The 17,321-nt window shown below is 49.1% G+C and overlaps 1 protein-coding gene across 1 annotated transcript in view; it reads left to right on the forward strand.

The window, feature by feature from the left end:
• Positions 1-17,321, forward strand: part of RNPEP (arginyl aminopeptidase) — a 253,386-nt gene that overhangs the window by 208,766 nt on the left and 27,299 nt on the right. Inside the window, exon 9 of the mRNA XM_085632499.1 lies at positions 11,996-12,138. Within this exon, the coding sequence (XP_085488625.1) occupies positions 11,996-12,138 (143 nt within the window). The remainder of the gene's footprint in view (positions 1-11,995; positions 12,139-17,321) is intronic.

Genomic DNA, 17,321 nt, shown 5'->3' on the forward strand with positions numbered 1-17,321 from the left:
ACGGCAGTATTTCTCTGATGAGAGGCTCTAAGTTAATCCGGGGGATCCCTAACGTAGAGGATGGTGTCATCAGCATATAGCGAAATTAGGAGGGGGCCAGTATTAAATTGTAAGCCCCTTTGTAGATGCAGTTCCTGATAGTGGCGGATTAGGGGGTCCATGGCTAAAATAAACAGTAAGGATGAAAAGGGGCAGCCCTGGCGTGTGCCGCGAGAAAGTGAAAAGGGACGGGATAGTGTTCCGTTGATGCAGAGACGTGCTGTGGGGCAGCTGGATAGTAAGGTGGTGGTGCCTATGATGCCCATAGGCATGCCCATGTGAAGCATAACCGAAAGGAAGAAGGGCCATTCTAGAGAATCAAAGGCCTTCTCGGTGTCCAACAGGATTGCGGCGGTTGGAACCGCAGGATTGATTCTATGGAGGACCGAGAAGAGTGTCCAGAGATTTATAGAGGTGGATCGATGAGGGATAAAGCTGGATTGGGCCGGAGATATGACGAATTCCATCAACTGGGAGAGGCGATTGGCGGTGATTTTGGCTAATATTTTATAGTCTAAGTTCAGAAGGGGCAATGGTCTGTAGGATCCGCATGACGTTGGATCTTTTCCGGGTTTGGGGAGAAGGATCACAACCGCTTCCCTAAGCGTGGGGGGCAGTATTCGTTTCTCGAGGGACTCCGCGTAAACCTCAATCAGCTGTGGGGCTAGCAAATCTTTGTATGTCTTGTAAAAGTCCCCTGTGAAGCCGTCCAACCCGGGGGCAGAGGAACAGCGGAGAGTATCAAAGGCACCGAGAATCTCGGTTTCGGATATCGGTTCTGCGAGAAAGTCTTGCATGTCCTTCTCCAAGTAAACCAAGGAAATTTCTGACAAATAAGCTTCCTGCGCCAAAGGGTCTCACCCTGTCCTGGTGGAGTACAAGGCTGTGAAGTATTCTAGGAATTCCTCACAAATCTCTGAAGTGGAGGTGAGTGTCTGATTTGTGGAAGAACGTATCTCAGTGATGCGGCTTTACTGTAAGGGGGCCTTAACATCTGTGCCAGTACCCTGCCCGGACGTTCACCCTCTCCGTACCACCTGACGGTCTGATATTTGCCTAGGTATAGTATCTCGCGGTCTGCGGCCTTGCGGAATTCAAGCAGGAGAGCTAACCGGCGACCTGTCGTGTCCGGGACCGAGGAGTGTAATGTAGTGTCATCCAAGTCAGCGTGTTCGCTCTCAATACAGGAGATTGTGGTGTGGAGACTTTTAAGCACACCCGATGGTTTGGCTATGCATATGCCCCTGATGTATGCCTTGAAGCCCTCCCACAGAACCGCCCAGGAGTCCACTGAGCCAGTGTTTATAGTGAAGTAGTCTTCTATGGCTTTGCGCTCTTCTTTAAAAACATCGTCGTAGAGCGCACGGCTCGGAAAGCGCCATTGGCGTTCATACCCCTCTGGACGATGGAGCCTCAGACAGAGCTGAACTGGAGAGTGGTCCGAGTATGTTCTCAGGAGCGTCCCAAGTGCCTGAAGCCAGTCAGAAATAGCAGGGGAAACTAGCCAAGTGTTATGTTAGCGAGCGTAATGTGTATATTCGGTGAGGGTGGGATTGCGCAGGCGCAAAATATCTAGTAGGGAAAGTTGCTCAAGATGGCCGTGAGAGCGCGTCTAGAACACGGTTTAGTGTCAGAGGTTGAGGCTGTGCTTCCAATACAGGATTGAGGAGCAGATTAAAATCCCCCCCACCAAGAGCAGGCAAGGGTCCAGTTTTAAAAGCTGGGCATGTAAGGAGTGAAAAAATTCAGGCGAATCGGTGTTCGGTGCATATACACACACCAGAGCCACCCTGTGTCCCATGAGAGATCCCGTAACAATAATGTATCTACCCTCCTTATCCCCGACAACAGAGCCTAAGCTAAAGGGGACCCGCTTGTGAATGAGAAGGGCCGTTCCCCTGGCATAGATACTGAACTACCGGTGTGTCCCCCAACTGGCAGCAAAGCGGAGTGAATCAGTTTTAGGTAGGTGCGTTTCCTGTGAATAAGCAATATCCTCTCTGTGCCTGAGGAGATAATGAATAACATATCTTCTTTTATGGTTATCGTTGAGGCCTCTGACATTCCAAGACATAAGAAACCGGCCTGAAGGACCATCTATATTACCCAGCTGAGTCATTAGGAGTGTGTGTCGAACTTGTCCTGTACATACAACAAGAAAAACAAAGGAGCTGTGACAGTGAACATACCTGCATCCAACTATAAACGTCTGAGCTAAATCCTGTGAGCTACAATGCAACAGATCAACTGAATCCCCACCTCCCCCCACCCAGCCTCTTCCAAAAGGGAGGGAGGCATACCCCGGAACTAAAAGCGTATCCCGATATACCAATAAACTTTAAGTTGTAATGGAGTAGACCCCAACAAGGTATATACGAATTCCAAGAAAGTAAACCAAAGGTGTACACCACGAGGGGTGGCCACGCCACGCCAGTCAATCAGTCATTTAGAAACATACTGGTGAGCTGAACATTAATATCCCAACCTATGAATGCCATTAGTCAATCGCCCACAGGTTGTGCTGATCAGCCTGTGCCTTCACCGGAAAACAGTTCCATGCTTGAGTTAGAGCCACTATCCAAGGGTTATGATCTGTCCCAGTTTGCTCCCGACCGGTTGTTGTTCTGTTTGTAAGTGCGGCAAAATTTCTGCGCCTCCGTCGGGGTGTCGAAAATGCACGATCGGCAGTTTACATCAACTTGCAGGGTAGAGCTTGCCATATTTCATGCCCAAGTTCCTGAGTGTGGGCTTGACCCCATTGTACTTGCGGCGGGCTTCCTGTACCATGAACGTGAAGTGGGGATAGAGCGCTGTTTTGGAGCCTTGCCATTCTGTGTCCCCTTTCTCTCTGGCGAGGCGCTGGGCTGCATCACGGTCGCGGAAGTTCATAATGCTGGCGATGATGGGCCGTGGGGGAAGACCCGGATTAGGCCTAGGGCCTAGAGAGCGATGAGCGCGTTCCACCACGAATCCTGGGGTGAAGGACTCCCTGCCAAACATGTCCGCCAGCAAGGTCTCGACGTAGAGGTCCAGACGGCCCGTTGAAGTGGTCTCTGGGACCCCCAATATGCAGACTTTATTGCGCCGACTGCGCTCCTCGAGGTCTTAGTTTTTCATCGCCACGTCCTTAAGGATGCGCTCCATACGCTCCAGCCGCTTGAGGGATTGCGCCGTTCCGTCCTCCATGTCGGAGATACGTGCCTCTTCAACGTCCAGGCGCCGATCATGCAATTGGATTTTTGCCCCCATATCTTCCGTGTCAAAGCGACCATCAAGCGCACGGAAACCCGCCCTTATTTCCAGAAGCAGCGTGGATGTCTGTGCAGGGAGAGCATCTGTGCTCTCCGAAACCAGACTACTCTCCGCCGTTGTGGGGTCATTTTCAATGCCTTGCTCCACAATTTTTTCAAATGGCAGAGTCTTTTGCTTAGGGTCTTTACGGCCCATGCCGCTGTAGGGTCAAACTGTAGGAGCTGTAGCGATGCTAGGCCGCGCGCAATGCCCTCTCAGAAGCTCCTTTTCTTTGGAGCAGTTGTGGATACAGCTCAGTTTCGGGCTTATCCTCCCGAACAGCGAGTCTGGGAAATCCGGGCTATGATACCGATGTTTCAGCCTCTATCCCGGAATTTGGTGAGACTGACCCTGAGGCTGCTGTGCCTCATGGCCTCCTACAACCTGCTGGTGGACCACACCAGGTGGCATATGCGGGCTCTGCAGTAGGACCTGAAGTTCCAGTGTGCGCAGCATCAGGGGAATCTTTCCGATGTCGTCCAGATCTTAGAGGTCAATGCACACCAATTGCAGTGGTGGCTAACGGACCAGGATTGGGTCAACGACAGATTGCTCTCCCTTTCCCTACCAGAGTTCACAGTGGTGACAGATGCGTCACTCCTGGGATGGAGTGGCCGCATGAGGGAGATCAGAGGCCTCTGGTCTCCAGCGAAGTCCGGGCTCCACATCAACCTTTTGGAGCTCCGGACGATTCATCTTGCCCTGAAGGCATTCCTTCCTTCTGTCAGAGGAAGGGTAGTGGAGGTGTTCACGGACAACACCTCTGCCATATGGTACTGCAACAAACAGGGTGGGGTGGGGTCGTTCATCCTATGTCAAGAGGCTCTTCGCCTTTGGACGTGGCTGGAACATCAGGCCATGTCCCTGGTGGTTCAACACCTGGCAGTTTCTCTGAACGTCAGGGAGGACGAACTCAGCCGCCGGTGCATGATGGATCTCGAACGGCGTCTTCACTCGAAGGTGGTGCAAGGCCTCTCTCAGCAGTGGGGAGAGACTTGGTTAGATCTGTTTGTCACCGAAGAGAACGCGCAATGTCAACAGTTCTGCGTGTTGGAATTTCCAAGGCGGTACTCGCTCGGTGACGCTTTTCGCCGCGAGTGGAATTGCGGTCTTCTATATGCCTTTCTGCGTATACCACTTCTGCCCACAGTACTGAAGAAGATCAAGCGTGACCGGGCCCAAGTCATTCTTGTGGCTCCGGACTGGGCATGAAGAGTCTGGTATCCTGATCTCTTGAACATGGCCATCGATCCTCCGATCAGGTTGCCTCTTCGGGAGGATCTTCTGTCGCAGCAGCTGGGGACGGTCCTCCACCCAAACCTGTCCAGCCTCCACCTTATTGCGTGGAGATTGAGCGGCGACAGTTGACAGTTTTTGACCTTTCACCCGAAGTCTGTAATGTTATCTTGGCAGCCAGGCGTCCCTCCACTAAAACGGTATACACCTGTAGATGGAACACATTTGTGGCATGGTGCACAGCAAAGACTGTGGATCCCCTTTCTACCCCTCTTTCAGAGGTTCTCCTCTTCATTCTATCTTTGGCCCAGCAGGGCTCTGCTCTGGGCACCCTTAAAGGCTATCTTTCGGCCATTTTGGCCTTTTGTTCACCTTCCTGATCAGCCTTCTCTTTTCAAGTCCCCTATTGTAAATAGGTTTCTTAAGTGCATTACACACCTCTTTTCTCCTATTCCTTTTGTAATGCCCCAGTGGGACTTGAATCTGGTCTTAACTTGCCTTATTTTTGCTCCTTTCGAGCCACTACATGATTGTCCTCTCAGACTCTTGACCTTAAAGGCTGCTTTTCTGGTTACCGTCACCTCTGCTCGCAGGGTGAGTGTGCTTCAGGCTCGATCTTCTAAACCTCCTTTCCTTGCTGTCCATCCAGACAAGGTTGTCCTTCGAACTAGACCTTCTTTTCTTCCCAAAGTGGTTTCCTCATTCCACATAGGACAGCCAATCACTTTGCCCACCTTCTTCCCGCATCCTTCCAAGGAGGAGAGACTCTAACATCTGGATCCAAAACGTGCGTTATCATTTGATTGCACAAAACAATTCCGGGTGGACGATCAACTCTTTGTTGGTTATATGGGCACCAAGAAAGGTAGGGCCGTGCAAAAACGGACCATCTCTCGCTGGGTCGTCCTTTGCATTAACATCTGTTACTCCTTGGTGAATAAGGAGCCTCCGGTAGGACTGCGCGCCCATTCCACCAGGGCGATGGCAGCCACTACTGCTTTGGGACGTGGAGTTGCCCCTCGGTGATAACTGCCAGGCAGCCATGTGGGCATCTCTGCATACTTCACTAAACATTAATGCGTGGATATTCAAGTCCGGAGGGCTGCTTCTTTGGCCGTTAAGTTCTCCATGACTTTCTGGTGTGTACTTAGATTACAGACCTACTTGTGGGGTTGGTATTGCTGGGGTATCTATTCTAAGGTAAGGCATCTATAACTAATAGTCTCATTCAGATGAACAAGTTACTTGCCTAGAATCTAGAGTAAGGGACTTCCTTTAAGGGCCCTAGTTTTGTGCACCAGTGGTCAGTGTCTTGAATGGCTCTGCGCTTCAACCATGGAATGACGTGTAAAAGAACTGACATCAGAACTCAGGGGCAGCGTTTAAGTAGATACTGCGACACCGAACGCAGAGTCAACCGATGCCACCTACCAGGACACTGAGGTACTGCTAAGAGAAAAGATTCTCCAGATAGAATCTGACGCCTGGGGGGTAATTCTGAGGTAAGGAATCTATGACTGATATATGTCTCTTACAGATATATAATTACCGAAGGTAAGTAGCTTATTCTATGTGCTCTGATAAAGAAGCTGGCTTAAATTGTCGCTGACTGGTCAAACGCCATCAGGACATATTTCTTTTTTTGTTGATCATAGCCCTGATGCCATATTCCTAACCGGAACCTGGCTGAATGACACTTTGGGCTCAGACATCATTGTTGTTCTCCCAGCTGGCTATTGATTCTCTCATGAGAATCATTCAGATAGAAATGCAATAATTTTTAAAGTTAAATTTGCATGTAAGAATGAAAGCTTAACATCCCAGATTGCAAGGCAGTGTTTTTCTCCATATTTCTATCAAAGATGTTTACCATGTCTGGAGCTCTAATTTACCGTCCTCCGGTAGTGTTGGTAATTAATGTACTAGCATTATTGATTGTCTTGCTCCAGTTATTCCAAAATATGCTAATTTCACCATTCTCTGAGATCTCTTTATCCATCTGGAGGACAAATCTTGTAGTACTGCAATGTCTAGGACTTTCTGGCCTTGAACATCCAGCTGATCAATAATTCCCCCACTCACAAAGCTGGACATCTGCTAGATTCAGTATTCACAAATTTGAGAAATGCATAGAAAGACCTGCTTCTACCATTGGTACGTTCAGCCCATTTTGCAGTTACCTGTTCATTTTTAATAGACTCAAAGTTACTGAGACGATAAACATATTTCGTCTCCCCTAGTAGGAGTAGGGCAAAATTGGATGATCCTTTGTTGGATGCTACTCTAGAGGCTAATCCGTTTTGCTGTGCAACTCAGTGGTGCTAGATACATCCACGATTGATCTTTGGAATAGGTCCTCATTGGACACTAATAACTATTACCACTAAAAAGCACCACAGAACCCTTCCCCCGGCTCCATGGTATAATGACTCTTTATATGAAAGGAAAAAGTCATGCAAACATCTAGAGTGGTTGTGGTGTAAATCTTATAACAATGAAGATAAACCCTCCTTAAAACCTTATCGTAAAACCTGTTGTGAGGACAGAGCCGTGTTTTATGCGAGCAAAATTACTGCTACTCAAAACTGCCCCAGCACTCTTATGTTGGTGAGCGCTATTTCTGACCTGACCAGCATTGCAGCGGTTACCCTTTTTTCTCAAATACAGTCCAAGGAAATTGCTCAATTTTTTATTTAAAAAGTGGCAGATATTTAGGCCGCCTTCTCCAGCACAGATGAGGCTAATGCTCAAACAAGTGTCCCTAGGGTAGATGGTGTGCTGCATGGGTTCCAGCCCTTGGATGTACCAAGCTTTAGGGCAATCTTGTGTGTATTAAATCAGGATCCCCATTGGATCCCTGTCCCCCAGATGTACTTGGGAAGCTTTCCCACTTGGTTGTGGAGCAGACTACCCAACCATTAAATCGGTCATTGGAGGAGGATGTGGTTTCAAAAATCTGGGAAAATGCTTTTGTCAACCCTCAACTAAAAATACCTAACTTGGACTCCCTTGCATGGTCTAACTATAAGCTTATATCTTTGATGCCCTCTCTCGCCAAGGTGTTAGACAAACATGTAAATCAACAACTTACAAGAGAGATAGAACTTAAAGACTCACTCCAGCCTTCACATTCTGGGTTTCGTGCAGGTCATAGCACTGAATTGGCGCTCCTTGGTGCCATGGAGTTCTTGAGGCTTTAATTGGATGAGCGTGGAGCTGCTAACTGATTTTGTTAGATCTCAGTGCAGCATTCAACCCTATTCACAACACGCTCCGATTGCACCTTTCTGGTGCACACTAACCAACATAGGTCAAAACCTCATCTCTTAGCCTCTGGCGTGCCTCTGGTATCAACTTTGAGTCCTCTGCTCTTTAACCTATATGTCAGACCATTGACAGATGTAGTAGAAAATGTAGATTTTCCTAGTAGGTTATGAAGGAAAGTCTTAATTTTATTAAAGACATGGAGGCGAGTATTATGCCTCGCTGATCTTCCGTCTTCTTCCACCTAAGGATTTTGCTCCTGGCAATGGTTCTTCCATTCAAGATTCACCTGCCATGGATTTTCAGGATGTTCCTAGTTCTTCGCCTCCAACACTCCCTTTCCTGGGACCTAGACATGTGCCAATATCTGTTAACATTTATGTTGGCTCTTTCTATTGTTGTTTCCATTATTCAATGTTTACTATTAATTTCTTGCACAAGAAAAGAGGGATGTTTGCAGTCAAGCTGAGTATTATGGTGGGTTCTGTACTGCCATTGGTTACTGTATTGCTACTTTTTGTTTTCCCCTTGCCTGGTTGTCGCCAAGCCTTATGGGATTTGTAGTTCTTTTGTGTTTCTTGACTGCTGCTATTCATATAAAGCAAGGTCAGAAAAGCATAAGGTCCGATCTTGAAATAAAATTGCGGCCTCACACTCTCTTCTTATGCAGATGATACACAAATTGTGGTGTCTGTCATCCAAGGACAACCAGAATATGATGGCCTTGCTTTCTTGTCTCAACCAAGTTTCAACATGGATGTGTGCTAACTGCCTAAAGTTAAACGTAGACAAGACGGAGGTCTTGTTGATGGGTAAACCCCCCCACCTCTTGGCGCTCCCACTTTGCCTGTGACTAAGGGTAATCCCCACTAACCCAGTGCCAGTGATAAAGAACTTGGGAGTCTGGCTGGATTACAAACTCACGATGAGTCAGCAGATTAACAAGGTAGCAGCCACTTGCTTTGGCATACTGAAATGGCTCAGGAAGATCCTTTACCTGGGGGTGGCCAAATCACTAAAGGCAAAATGCTGCTGCACATCTCAATGCTTCAACACCTCCCACCCCCCCATTCCCCTCCCCAGAATTCATCTACAACCAACCTGTTAAGGACTCTTCACTGGCTACCCATTGATCAATGAGTGCAATTTAACGCGTTGTGCTTATCCCATTGGTGTCGGTATGCTCCCGCACACCCGTTGCGCTCCAGCATTTGTGGCTGGCCATAATTCACAGAATTAGGATTTTTTTTTTTTGGTAGCAATGCGCATTACAAGATTTCCCATAATAGTGGCGACAAAGCCCTACTAACACTGCCCCCGACATAGCAAAGGAGTGCTGAACCTCCTCCTAAACATCGGAAGTTTCATTTGACAACACCAGCGAGGACAGCTTCATAACTACCAGACACATCTTCCGATTGCTATATTCTATGTTGGATGACCATCACATTCCTATTCCAGAACACCTCAAATCCATGCCAACCAGTAAAGCTCAGGGAGAAGACAAAGTTCCCCTAGGTTTTTAAATAATCATGGCTCCTGTCTCAATCCCCATGCTTGGTATTCAGGGATGCAATGGAGTTCGCTGGTCTGCCAACTGAGTTTAGCAGAGCAGTGAACTCCTTAATCACCAAATGGTTAAATATCCCCTTGAGAGCAGGAATTCCCGTTCTATGGAACTTAATAATAATGACGTGAAAATCTTGGTTTAGGCCCTCAAATTGTGTCTCAAAGTAATTCCCATGCCGATTCACAAGAACCAAGTAGACTTTGTGCATGGTCATTCCCTCTGCAGCCACCTGTGTACTTTTAAGCACCTACTATGGCAATGGAGGAATAATACAGGTGATAAGGTGGCCCTCTCCCTTGATGCAGAGAATGCCTTGAATCCAATGGAGGGGTATTATTTTGGACCATATCCAGAATGTGCATCTGTCCTAAATTCATAATGATGACGAAGTGGCTCTACAAAAGCTCCACTGCCTTGAACTTATGTAATCACTTTCTGTCCAACAAAATAAATATCTACAGGGGAACCTCACCTTACTATTTTTAATTGGGTTGAAACCGCTGGCCATAGCCATACGTTTAACACTTGAGATCGAAGTCATTGACAAATTTGCAGGCCAACTGAAGTTGATGCTATATGAAGAACCCCCTATCATAACTGAGGTCATGTCTCCCTGTCCTCATGTCTAAGATGTCTTCCTTCTCCACTTTATCAGGATATAAAACATACTGTGATAACAAATGAGGCACTTCCAATGTCCAAATACACTACATTGGTTTCAGTGGGAAATCACGCTTTCCGCTGGAAGCCCTCAAAACTGAAATATCTAGAACTTCTGTTAAACGGAAATATTCTGTCAATGATAAAACAGCCTCGAACAGGTGGATCAAATGCAGAGACTTCCAGCGATGTGACAAGCTCCAACTTTTCCTTTGGGATAGAATACAAATCATCCAACTTTTAGTCACCCCAAGATATAGCTGTATTGTGGTTATGCTTCCACTTTCCCCATCTATCTCTCTTGAGATCCATCGACCATAAAATCAAAACTTTCATCTAGACTCGATTCTTCTAGGCTAATGCTGTCAACATGTCAGTAATATTTTGCTCACAAAAAATGGATCTCTATAGAATTGCTTAACACTGATCACAAACTTGCTTATCACTTGTGCCCTACACTTGAAACCCCTGAAGGGTCATAATTGAAATGTGCTTTCAGTTTGCTGTGAAAGGCCCCAAAAGACTATTTCCTAGCTGAGCATCAGTAGATGGACAGCCTAGCCCAGTGATACCAGCTTCCATCAAATCTTGTATGCAGGGCCATAAGTATGTAAATCAACATGGCAAATGGAACCTTTAAACCCATATCTACTGCAACACCGGTTTGAAGATTGGCAGACACCCAGTCAGTTTGACTAAATGTCAAAAATACGGGGTGCATACTCTGGAGCATCTGGTAGAGAAAACCTCCCTAAAATAGTTCTTGACGATCCAGACATTAGGACCAGCAATGGTGTTTCATATTGTGGCATTCTCGTCTGACCAAGGCTTTGGGCCTTTGAATCCTTAGTCTACAAGCATCTACTCTGAATTTATATCTCCACAAGTGGGGTAACTACAAGAAGCTAATCTCTGGCCTATACGACACATTAATACACAGCCTCTACTCTAAGTTCACCACTAAAGCCCTGAGGTACAAATGGAATAGGAAACCTACAAAGCAATATTCAGAAGAAGAATGGGTGGAGTTTCTATGTAACCCCAACAATAGCCTCCGAGAATCTAGCCTGATGTTTAGCTACTTCAAAGTCATATTTGACTGGCAATGGTGGCCTGAGAAACTATACAGAGCAAACTTATCTCACACATAATGCAGGAGGTGTTAAGACAAGGACATGGCTCTTTTTCTATGGGCCCGGTCATCACTACAGGCTTTTTGGGCAAAGCTATGGTCATTGAGCGATTTACAATGTATTCCTTTCCCAGAACTGGCCCTCCTGCACAGTACTGGTGACCTAGTCGGGGGCACAAATCACAAAAAGCGTTGGCTAGACTCACCTTTGGCAGTGGGTAGAGTTGGTTTCTTTAGACTCTTCTAATCCTCTTCTATCCCAACTTTTAAGGAATGGTCAGAAGCCATGTGGCAAATGGCACAATGGCCTAATTAACAAGTTGAACGACCAAGTATCGACCTTCAAGGATATATGGGGTCCTTATATCAATACCTAGTTTCAGACCATCCTAGATTCCTCTCCCCCCTACCCCTTTATCTGTTGTCTACCAAAGGATGAAATACTTTACTTTAGTGCAGTGTCTCAGTCTAATCTATCACATTTTTTCGTCAACCCTACTTTTCTGCATATACCTTGTTAATAATTTGATAATTTACCTGTACCTAATAGCGATGCCTCCCTCAAACTTGGTGGTGCCCACTGAGGGCAGACATGTGTGGAGCTGACTCGCCTATTTCTCCTGGTGCATTCTGGTGGAATGTGTGACATCAGCCGCTCCCACGATGACCCGTTGAGGCCCTCTACACTACAGATGTAGTGTGGATGGTGTAAGCGGCTGGTCCTTGGCACCAGAGGGTTTAAAGAAGATTGTATCAAAATGAAAGTTAATGAATGTAAACAAAACTGTTTTATGTTTTTAAAGGGAATATAGTGGAATTAGGTGAAGCTTACCCAAGGATTTCAAAAGCCCAAAATGCTGAACTTCGTCTCAGATGGTGCCAGCTCGTTCTGAAGAACAACTACGAGGCACATTTCGGCAAAGTGAAGGACTTTCTGCACAGCCAGGTTTGTGAAAGTTTTTTACACCTACTGGCAAGAAAATAGTAGAAAAGGATTCTGGTTGTGAGGGAATAAGAAACTCGTAGCTGAACCAAGTTTTAGTGCAGTCCTAGTCACCTAAAACTTTGAAAAATAAAACAGTTTTCTGTCCATTTTGTAGAGCATTACTTTGAACACAAGTCAATTTCCTTAGACTAATCCATTTTTATACAACATCCATTCTGTTAGTTTTCTGATTTTTAATTTGTATTCATGGTTCTTTTTACATCCATTTATTTCCTCTTCTGTAATAATATTGACATTGTTTTAACTTGATTTTCTGGAATCATGGAAGAAACATATTAAATGTTGTGGTGTTTTGTGGCAACCACCTGGAGATTATAGGTTTTCCACTCTCTCCCATCCGCTTATATTATAGTAAAGCACTATGTAAAATATCCTAGCTAGAGTGAAAACTTTTCAGTTCTTTTGAGGCCACGAAGACGAGAAATAAACGTTATTACTTCTTTTATTTTCCTCAGCAGCCAAATAAACCGTCACCACTGAAATCGAACTTTACTGAACATTGACACTGTTATCCGGAAAAACTAAAGAACCATCAATCTTCAATCAATCATGGAATTTGTATAGCGCACTACTCACCCGTAGGGTCTCAAGGCGCTGGGGGAGGGGGGGGGGGGGGCGCGTTACTGCTCGAACAGCCAGGTCTTGAGTTGCTTCCTGAAGGCGAGGTGGTCCTGGGTTGTCCGGAGGTGGATGGGGAGGGAGTTCCATGTCTTGGCAGCCAGGTAGGAGAAGGATCTTCCTCCGGCGGTAGTTCTGCGGATGCGTGGAACGGGGGCGAGGGCGAGGCTGGCGGAGCGGAGCTGGCGGGTGGGCGTGTGGAAGGTCAGGCGGGTGTTGATGAGCTTGGGGCCCAGGTCGTGGAGGGCCTTGTGTGCGTGGGTGAGGAGTCTGAACGTGATTCTCTTGCTGACGGGGAGCCAGTGCAGGTCTCTCAGGTGTCCGGAGATGTGGCTGTGCAGGGGGATGTCCAGGACGAGTCGTGCTGAGGCGTTCTGGATTCGTTGGAGTTTCCTCTGGAGTTTGGCGGTGGTGCCGGCGTAGAGGGTGTTTCCGTAGTCCAGCCGGCTGGTGACTTGTGCCTGGGTGACCGTCTTCCTAGTCTCGGTGGGGATCCACCGGAAGATCTTTCGAAGCATGCGCAAGGTGTTGAAGCATGAAGATGAGACGGCGTTGACTTGTCTGGTCATCGACAGGGAGGAGTCCAGGATGAAGCCCAGGTTGCGTGCGTGGTCCGTTGGCTTGGGGGTGGTGCCCAGGGCAGGGGGCCACCAGGAGTCGTCCCAGGCCGAAGGTGATGATCCCAGGATGAGGACCTCCGTCTTGTCAGAGTTCAGTTTCAGGCGGCTGTTCTTCATCCATTCGGCGACGTCTTTCATCCCTTCGTGTAGGCTGGCTCTGGTGGTGGCTGGGTCGTTGGTGAGGGAGGGGATCAGCTGGGTGTCGTCGGCGTAGGTGATGATCTTGAGGTTGTGTTGGAGTGCGATGGTTGCGAGGGGGCGCATGTAAACGTTGAAGAGGGTGGGGCTGAGCAATGATCCCTGTGGAACGCTGCAGATGACCTCGGTGGCCGCTGACTGGAACGGGGGGAGGCGGACTCTTTGGGTTCTTCCGGCGAGGAATGAGATGATCCACTTCAGGGCCTTCTCCTGGATTCCAGTGTTGTTCAGGCGTTGCACTAGGGTGCGGTGGCAGACAGTGTCGAATGCTGCGGAGAGGTCCAAGAGGATGAGGGCCGCTGTTTCCCCGTTGTCCAGTAGGGCTCTGATGTCGTCTGTGGCCGCGATGAGGGCGGTCTCCGTGCTGTGGTTGGCTCGGAAGCCGGACTGCGAGTGGTCGAGGGATCCGTTCGTCTCTAGGAATTCGGCTAGCTGTTTGTTGACGGTCTTCTCAATGACTTTGGCAGGGAACGGGAGGAGCGAGATGGGGTGGAAGTTCTTGAGGTCGGTGGGGTCTGCTGAAGGTTTCTTCAGCAGGGCGCTGATCTCGGCGTGTTTCCAGCACTCCGGGTAGGTGGTGGTGTCGAAGGAGGCGTTGATGTCGCGAAGGTGGGGTGCGATGATGCCGTTGGCCTTGTTGAAAATGTGGTGTGGGCAGGGGTCCGTGGGGGATCCGGAGTGGATAGTGTTCATCATCTGGGTTGTGTCTTCGGTGCTGACCGGGGTCCAGGTGCGGAGGGTGGAGGTGGGGGGCGTTGGTTCGGTGGTGGGGTTCGTGGTTGGAGGGCCGAAGCTTCTGTGTATGTCGGTGATCTTGTCGTGGAAGAAGGCGGCGAGTGAGTTGCAGAGGTCTTGCGAGGGAGTGATGTCGTTGTTTCCGGTGTCGGGGTTGGAGAGCTCTTTGACGATGTTGAAGAGTTCCTTGCTGTTGTGGGTGTTGTTGTCCAGACGTTCCTTGAAGGCTGTCTTCTTCGTGGCGCAGATCAGTTGGTGGTGTTGGCGGGTGGCGTGCTTGAGGGCAATCATGTTGTCTGTGGTCTGGTTGGTGCGCCAGGTAGCCTCCAGGGAGCGGCAGTTCTTCTTGGAGGTGATGAGTTCGTCGGTGAACCAAGATGCTTTCTTGCTGCCGTGTCTGCTGGGAGGGTTCTTCAGTGGTGCGAGGACGTCAGCGCAGTTGGTGATCCACTGTGTGAGGTAGTTGGCGGCTTCGTTGGGGTCCGTTGAGCTGGCGGGGGGGTTCTGGCTGAGTGAGGCGGTGAGCTGCTCGTCGGTGATCTTGTTCCAGCTCCTGCGAGGGGCCTGTTGTGTGTGGTGGTGGGTCGTAGTCCTTCTGAAGCTGAAGTTGACGCAGCTGTGGTCGGTCCACTGGAGTTTGGTGGAGTGGCTGAAGGCGACGTACTTGCTGGATGAGAAGATTGGGTCGAGCGTGTGGCCGGCGTAGTGGGTGGGGGTGGTAACCAGTTGCTTGAGTCCGAGGTTGGCAAGCTTGCCCAGCAGGGTGGCGGTGTTGTGGTCCTTGCTGTTCTCCAGGTGGAAGTTGAGGTCCCCCAGGAGGATGTAGTCGGTGGAGTTGATGGCGTGCGGGCTGACGAAGTCTGTGATGTCTTCGCTGAATCGTGTGCGTGGTCCCGGTGGTCTGTAGATGAGGGTGCCTCTGAGCGTGGTCTTGGGGTCGATGTGTATCTGGAAGTGAAGGTGTTCGGCGGAGGTGAAGGGGTCATCCGAGTTGGTCGCGATGCGGATGGTGTTCTTGTGGATGATGGCGATGCCACCTCCCGTCTGGTTGATGCGGTCCCTCCTGGTGATCTTGTAGCCGTCTGGGATGGGGATGGCGACGTCGGGTGCTGAGGAGGCGTTCATCCAGGTTTCCGTCAGGAAGGCGATGTCTGGTGCTGTCGAGTCGAGGAGGTTCCAGAGTTCGACGGCATGCCTGTGGACAGAGCGGGTGTTGAGCAGGATGCACATCAGATGGTTGTTGCTGGGGCTCGGTTTGGCTAGTGCGGTGCGGGGCAGGTGAAGTGGCAGGTGAAGGGTCCGTTGGTGCGTTTAGCCGGCGTTGAGTGCGTGGATAGGTGTGGTGTCGTAGGTGAACCGGGTGCGCTGGCGTCGGCGAGGGCCAGGGGGTCTGGCGTTGGGCGCGGTCCAGGCGCAGACGGGAGCAGACGGGCTTGCCTTAGGCGCGCCCGCTGCGCGCCCGCTGCGTGGCCTCCATATAAGGGGGAGAGGGAGGAGTAGCTGGGAGGTGGGAGCGGGGAGGCCAAAGGGAGAGGAAGGGGCGGGGCCGCAGTGGTCAGCGGTGGGGAAAAACGGCGGGAGAAACCGGTGAAGGACACGGGGGGAGGGGGGGATACAGAAGAGAAGGGGAGAGAGTGGGCACAAGGGGAACAAGGCTGGGAGCTGGGAGCAAGAAAAGGGGGTACAGAAGAGAAGGGTTAGGGGTACAGCAGAGAGGCAGGAACCACAGAGGAGCAGTCAGCCACCGGGGGTGACCGGGCAGCAGCAGGCAGCTGACACGGGTGCAGGAGCAGCAGGGTCACAGACACACAGGGGGCTGCGTGGCGGTGAGGGGAGCGACCTGCCTGGTGACATCCATGGAGTTACATTGCAAAATCAGATGTTGATCTTCCTCTGCATAAACCCTCAGTAGAAGGACATCTTCTTTCTTTGTGTGAAGTCTAAGCCAGTATTTGGAAAGTCCCATCCATTTTTCTTGCCTCGGTTCCCCATCTGATAAAAGACAAGTCCGGTGTGGTTCCAGGGGCGGCTGGTGACATTTGAAAGTGGTAGGGCGTAAAATGCTACGCATGTCTTAACCTACGGCGGGTTCGGGGGGGTTATATCCCCCACCCCCCCCCCACCCCCAGAAAAAATATGAAAAAAAAAGTGGACAAATGGTGCATTTTTAGGCAAATTTAAGGGTTTCAGGGTAAGTTACTTAATCTACTGCTGCCTAGAAAAAAAAAGAGCACACCTGAAAAACGTCAAAGCACATCATAAAACGAATACAAGCAGAATCTCTACATACAAAATCGAATATTTATGTGCATTATATTTCCCCTTTTTTTCACCCTCGGAAAGTGGAAAATACCTTTTTCAAGTGGAAAATACTCTGCTCCCTCAGGCCCCTGTTTAACATGTGGGTTTTCTCTTCCCATTCAACCTAGAACACTACTTACTATCCTGGTCAAAGATCGCTTTACCAAACTGCCAGGTTACACTCCATGCCATTATATTCAATGTGCATAGTGCTTTGAAGACAACCATGAGACGTCACAATGTGCAATAAAAATATCAAAATAAACGTATAAAGGGGACCGACCCTACTAGTTTAAGTGAACCATTTTCCTTGAAATAGTAGAACCCTGCACTGATGTCACAAGTGTGATATCTTTCCTTGCTTTGGCGAGTGAAAGACATGCTTGGATAGGCTGGGCAGGACTTCTGGGCCCCTGGCCTGAAAGGGGGTTCTACCCAGCCTTCTCTTCCTAGCCCTGGGGGTCCATGAATTCCGCCTCTAACAACACCAGAGACCCTGCACCCGGGTATACCTCCTACTCTGGGTGGGAGGGTCACCAAGTGCAGCGACAAACAGGAAAATACACGATGCACACCCCTAACTCGCTCCCCAGAGCAAGCACCAGTCTCGTTGCAACTATCTTACATTTTGCAGAGTTACAGCATTTTTGC

The sequence above is a fragment of the Triturus cristatus genome, chromosome 1_1 (assembly GCF_964204655.1).
Source record: "Triturus cristatus chromosome 1_1, aTriCri1.1, whole genome shotgun sequence".
Lineage (NCBI taxonomy): Eukaryota > Metazoa > Chordata > Amphibia > Caudata > Salamandridae > Triturus > Triturus cristatus.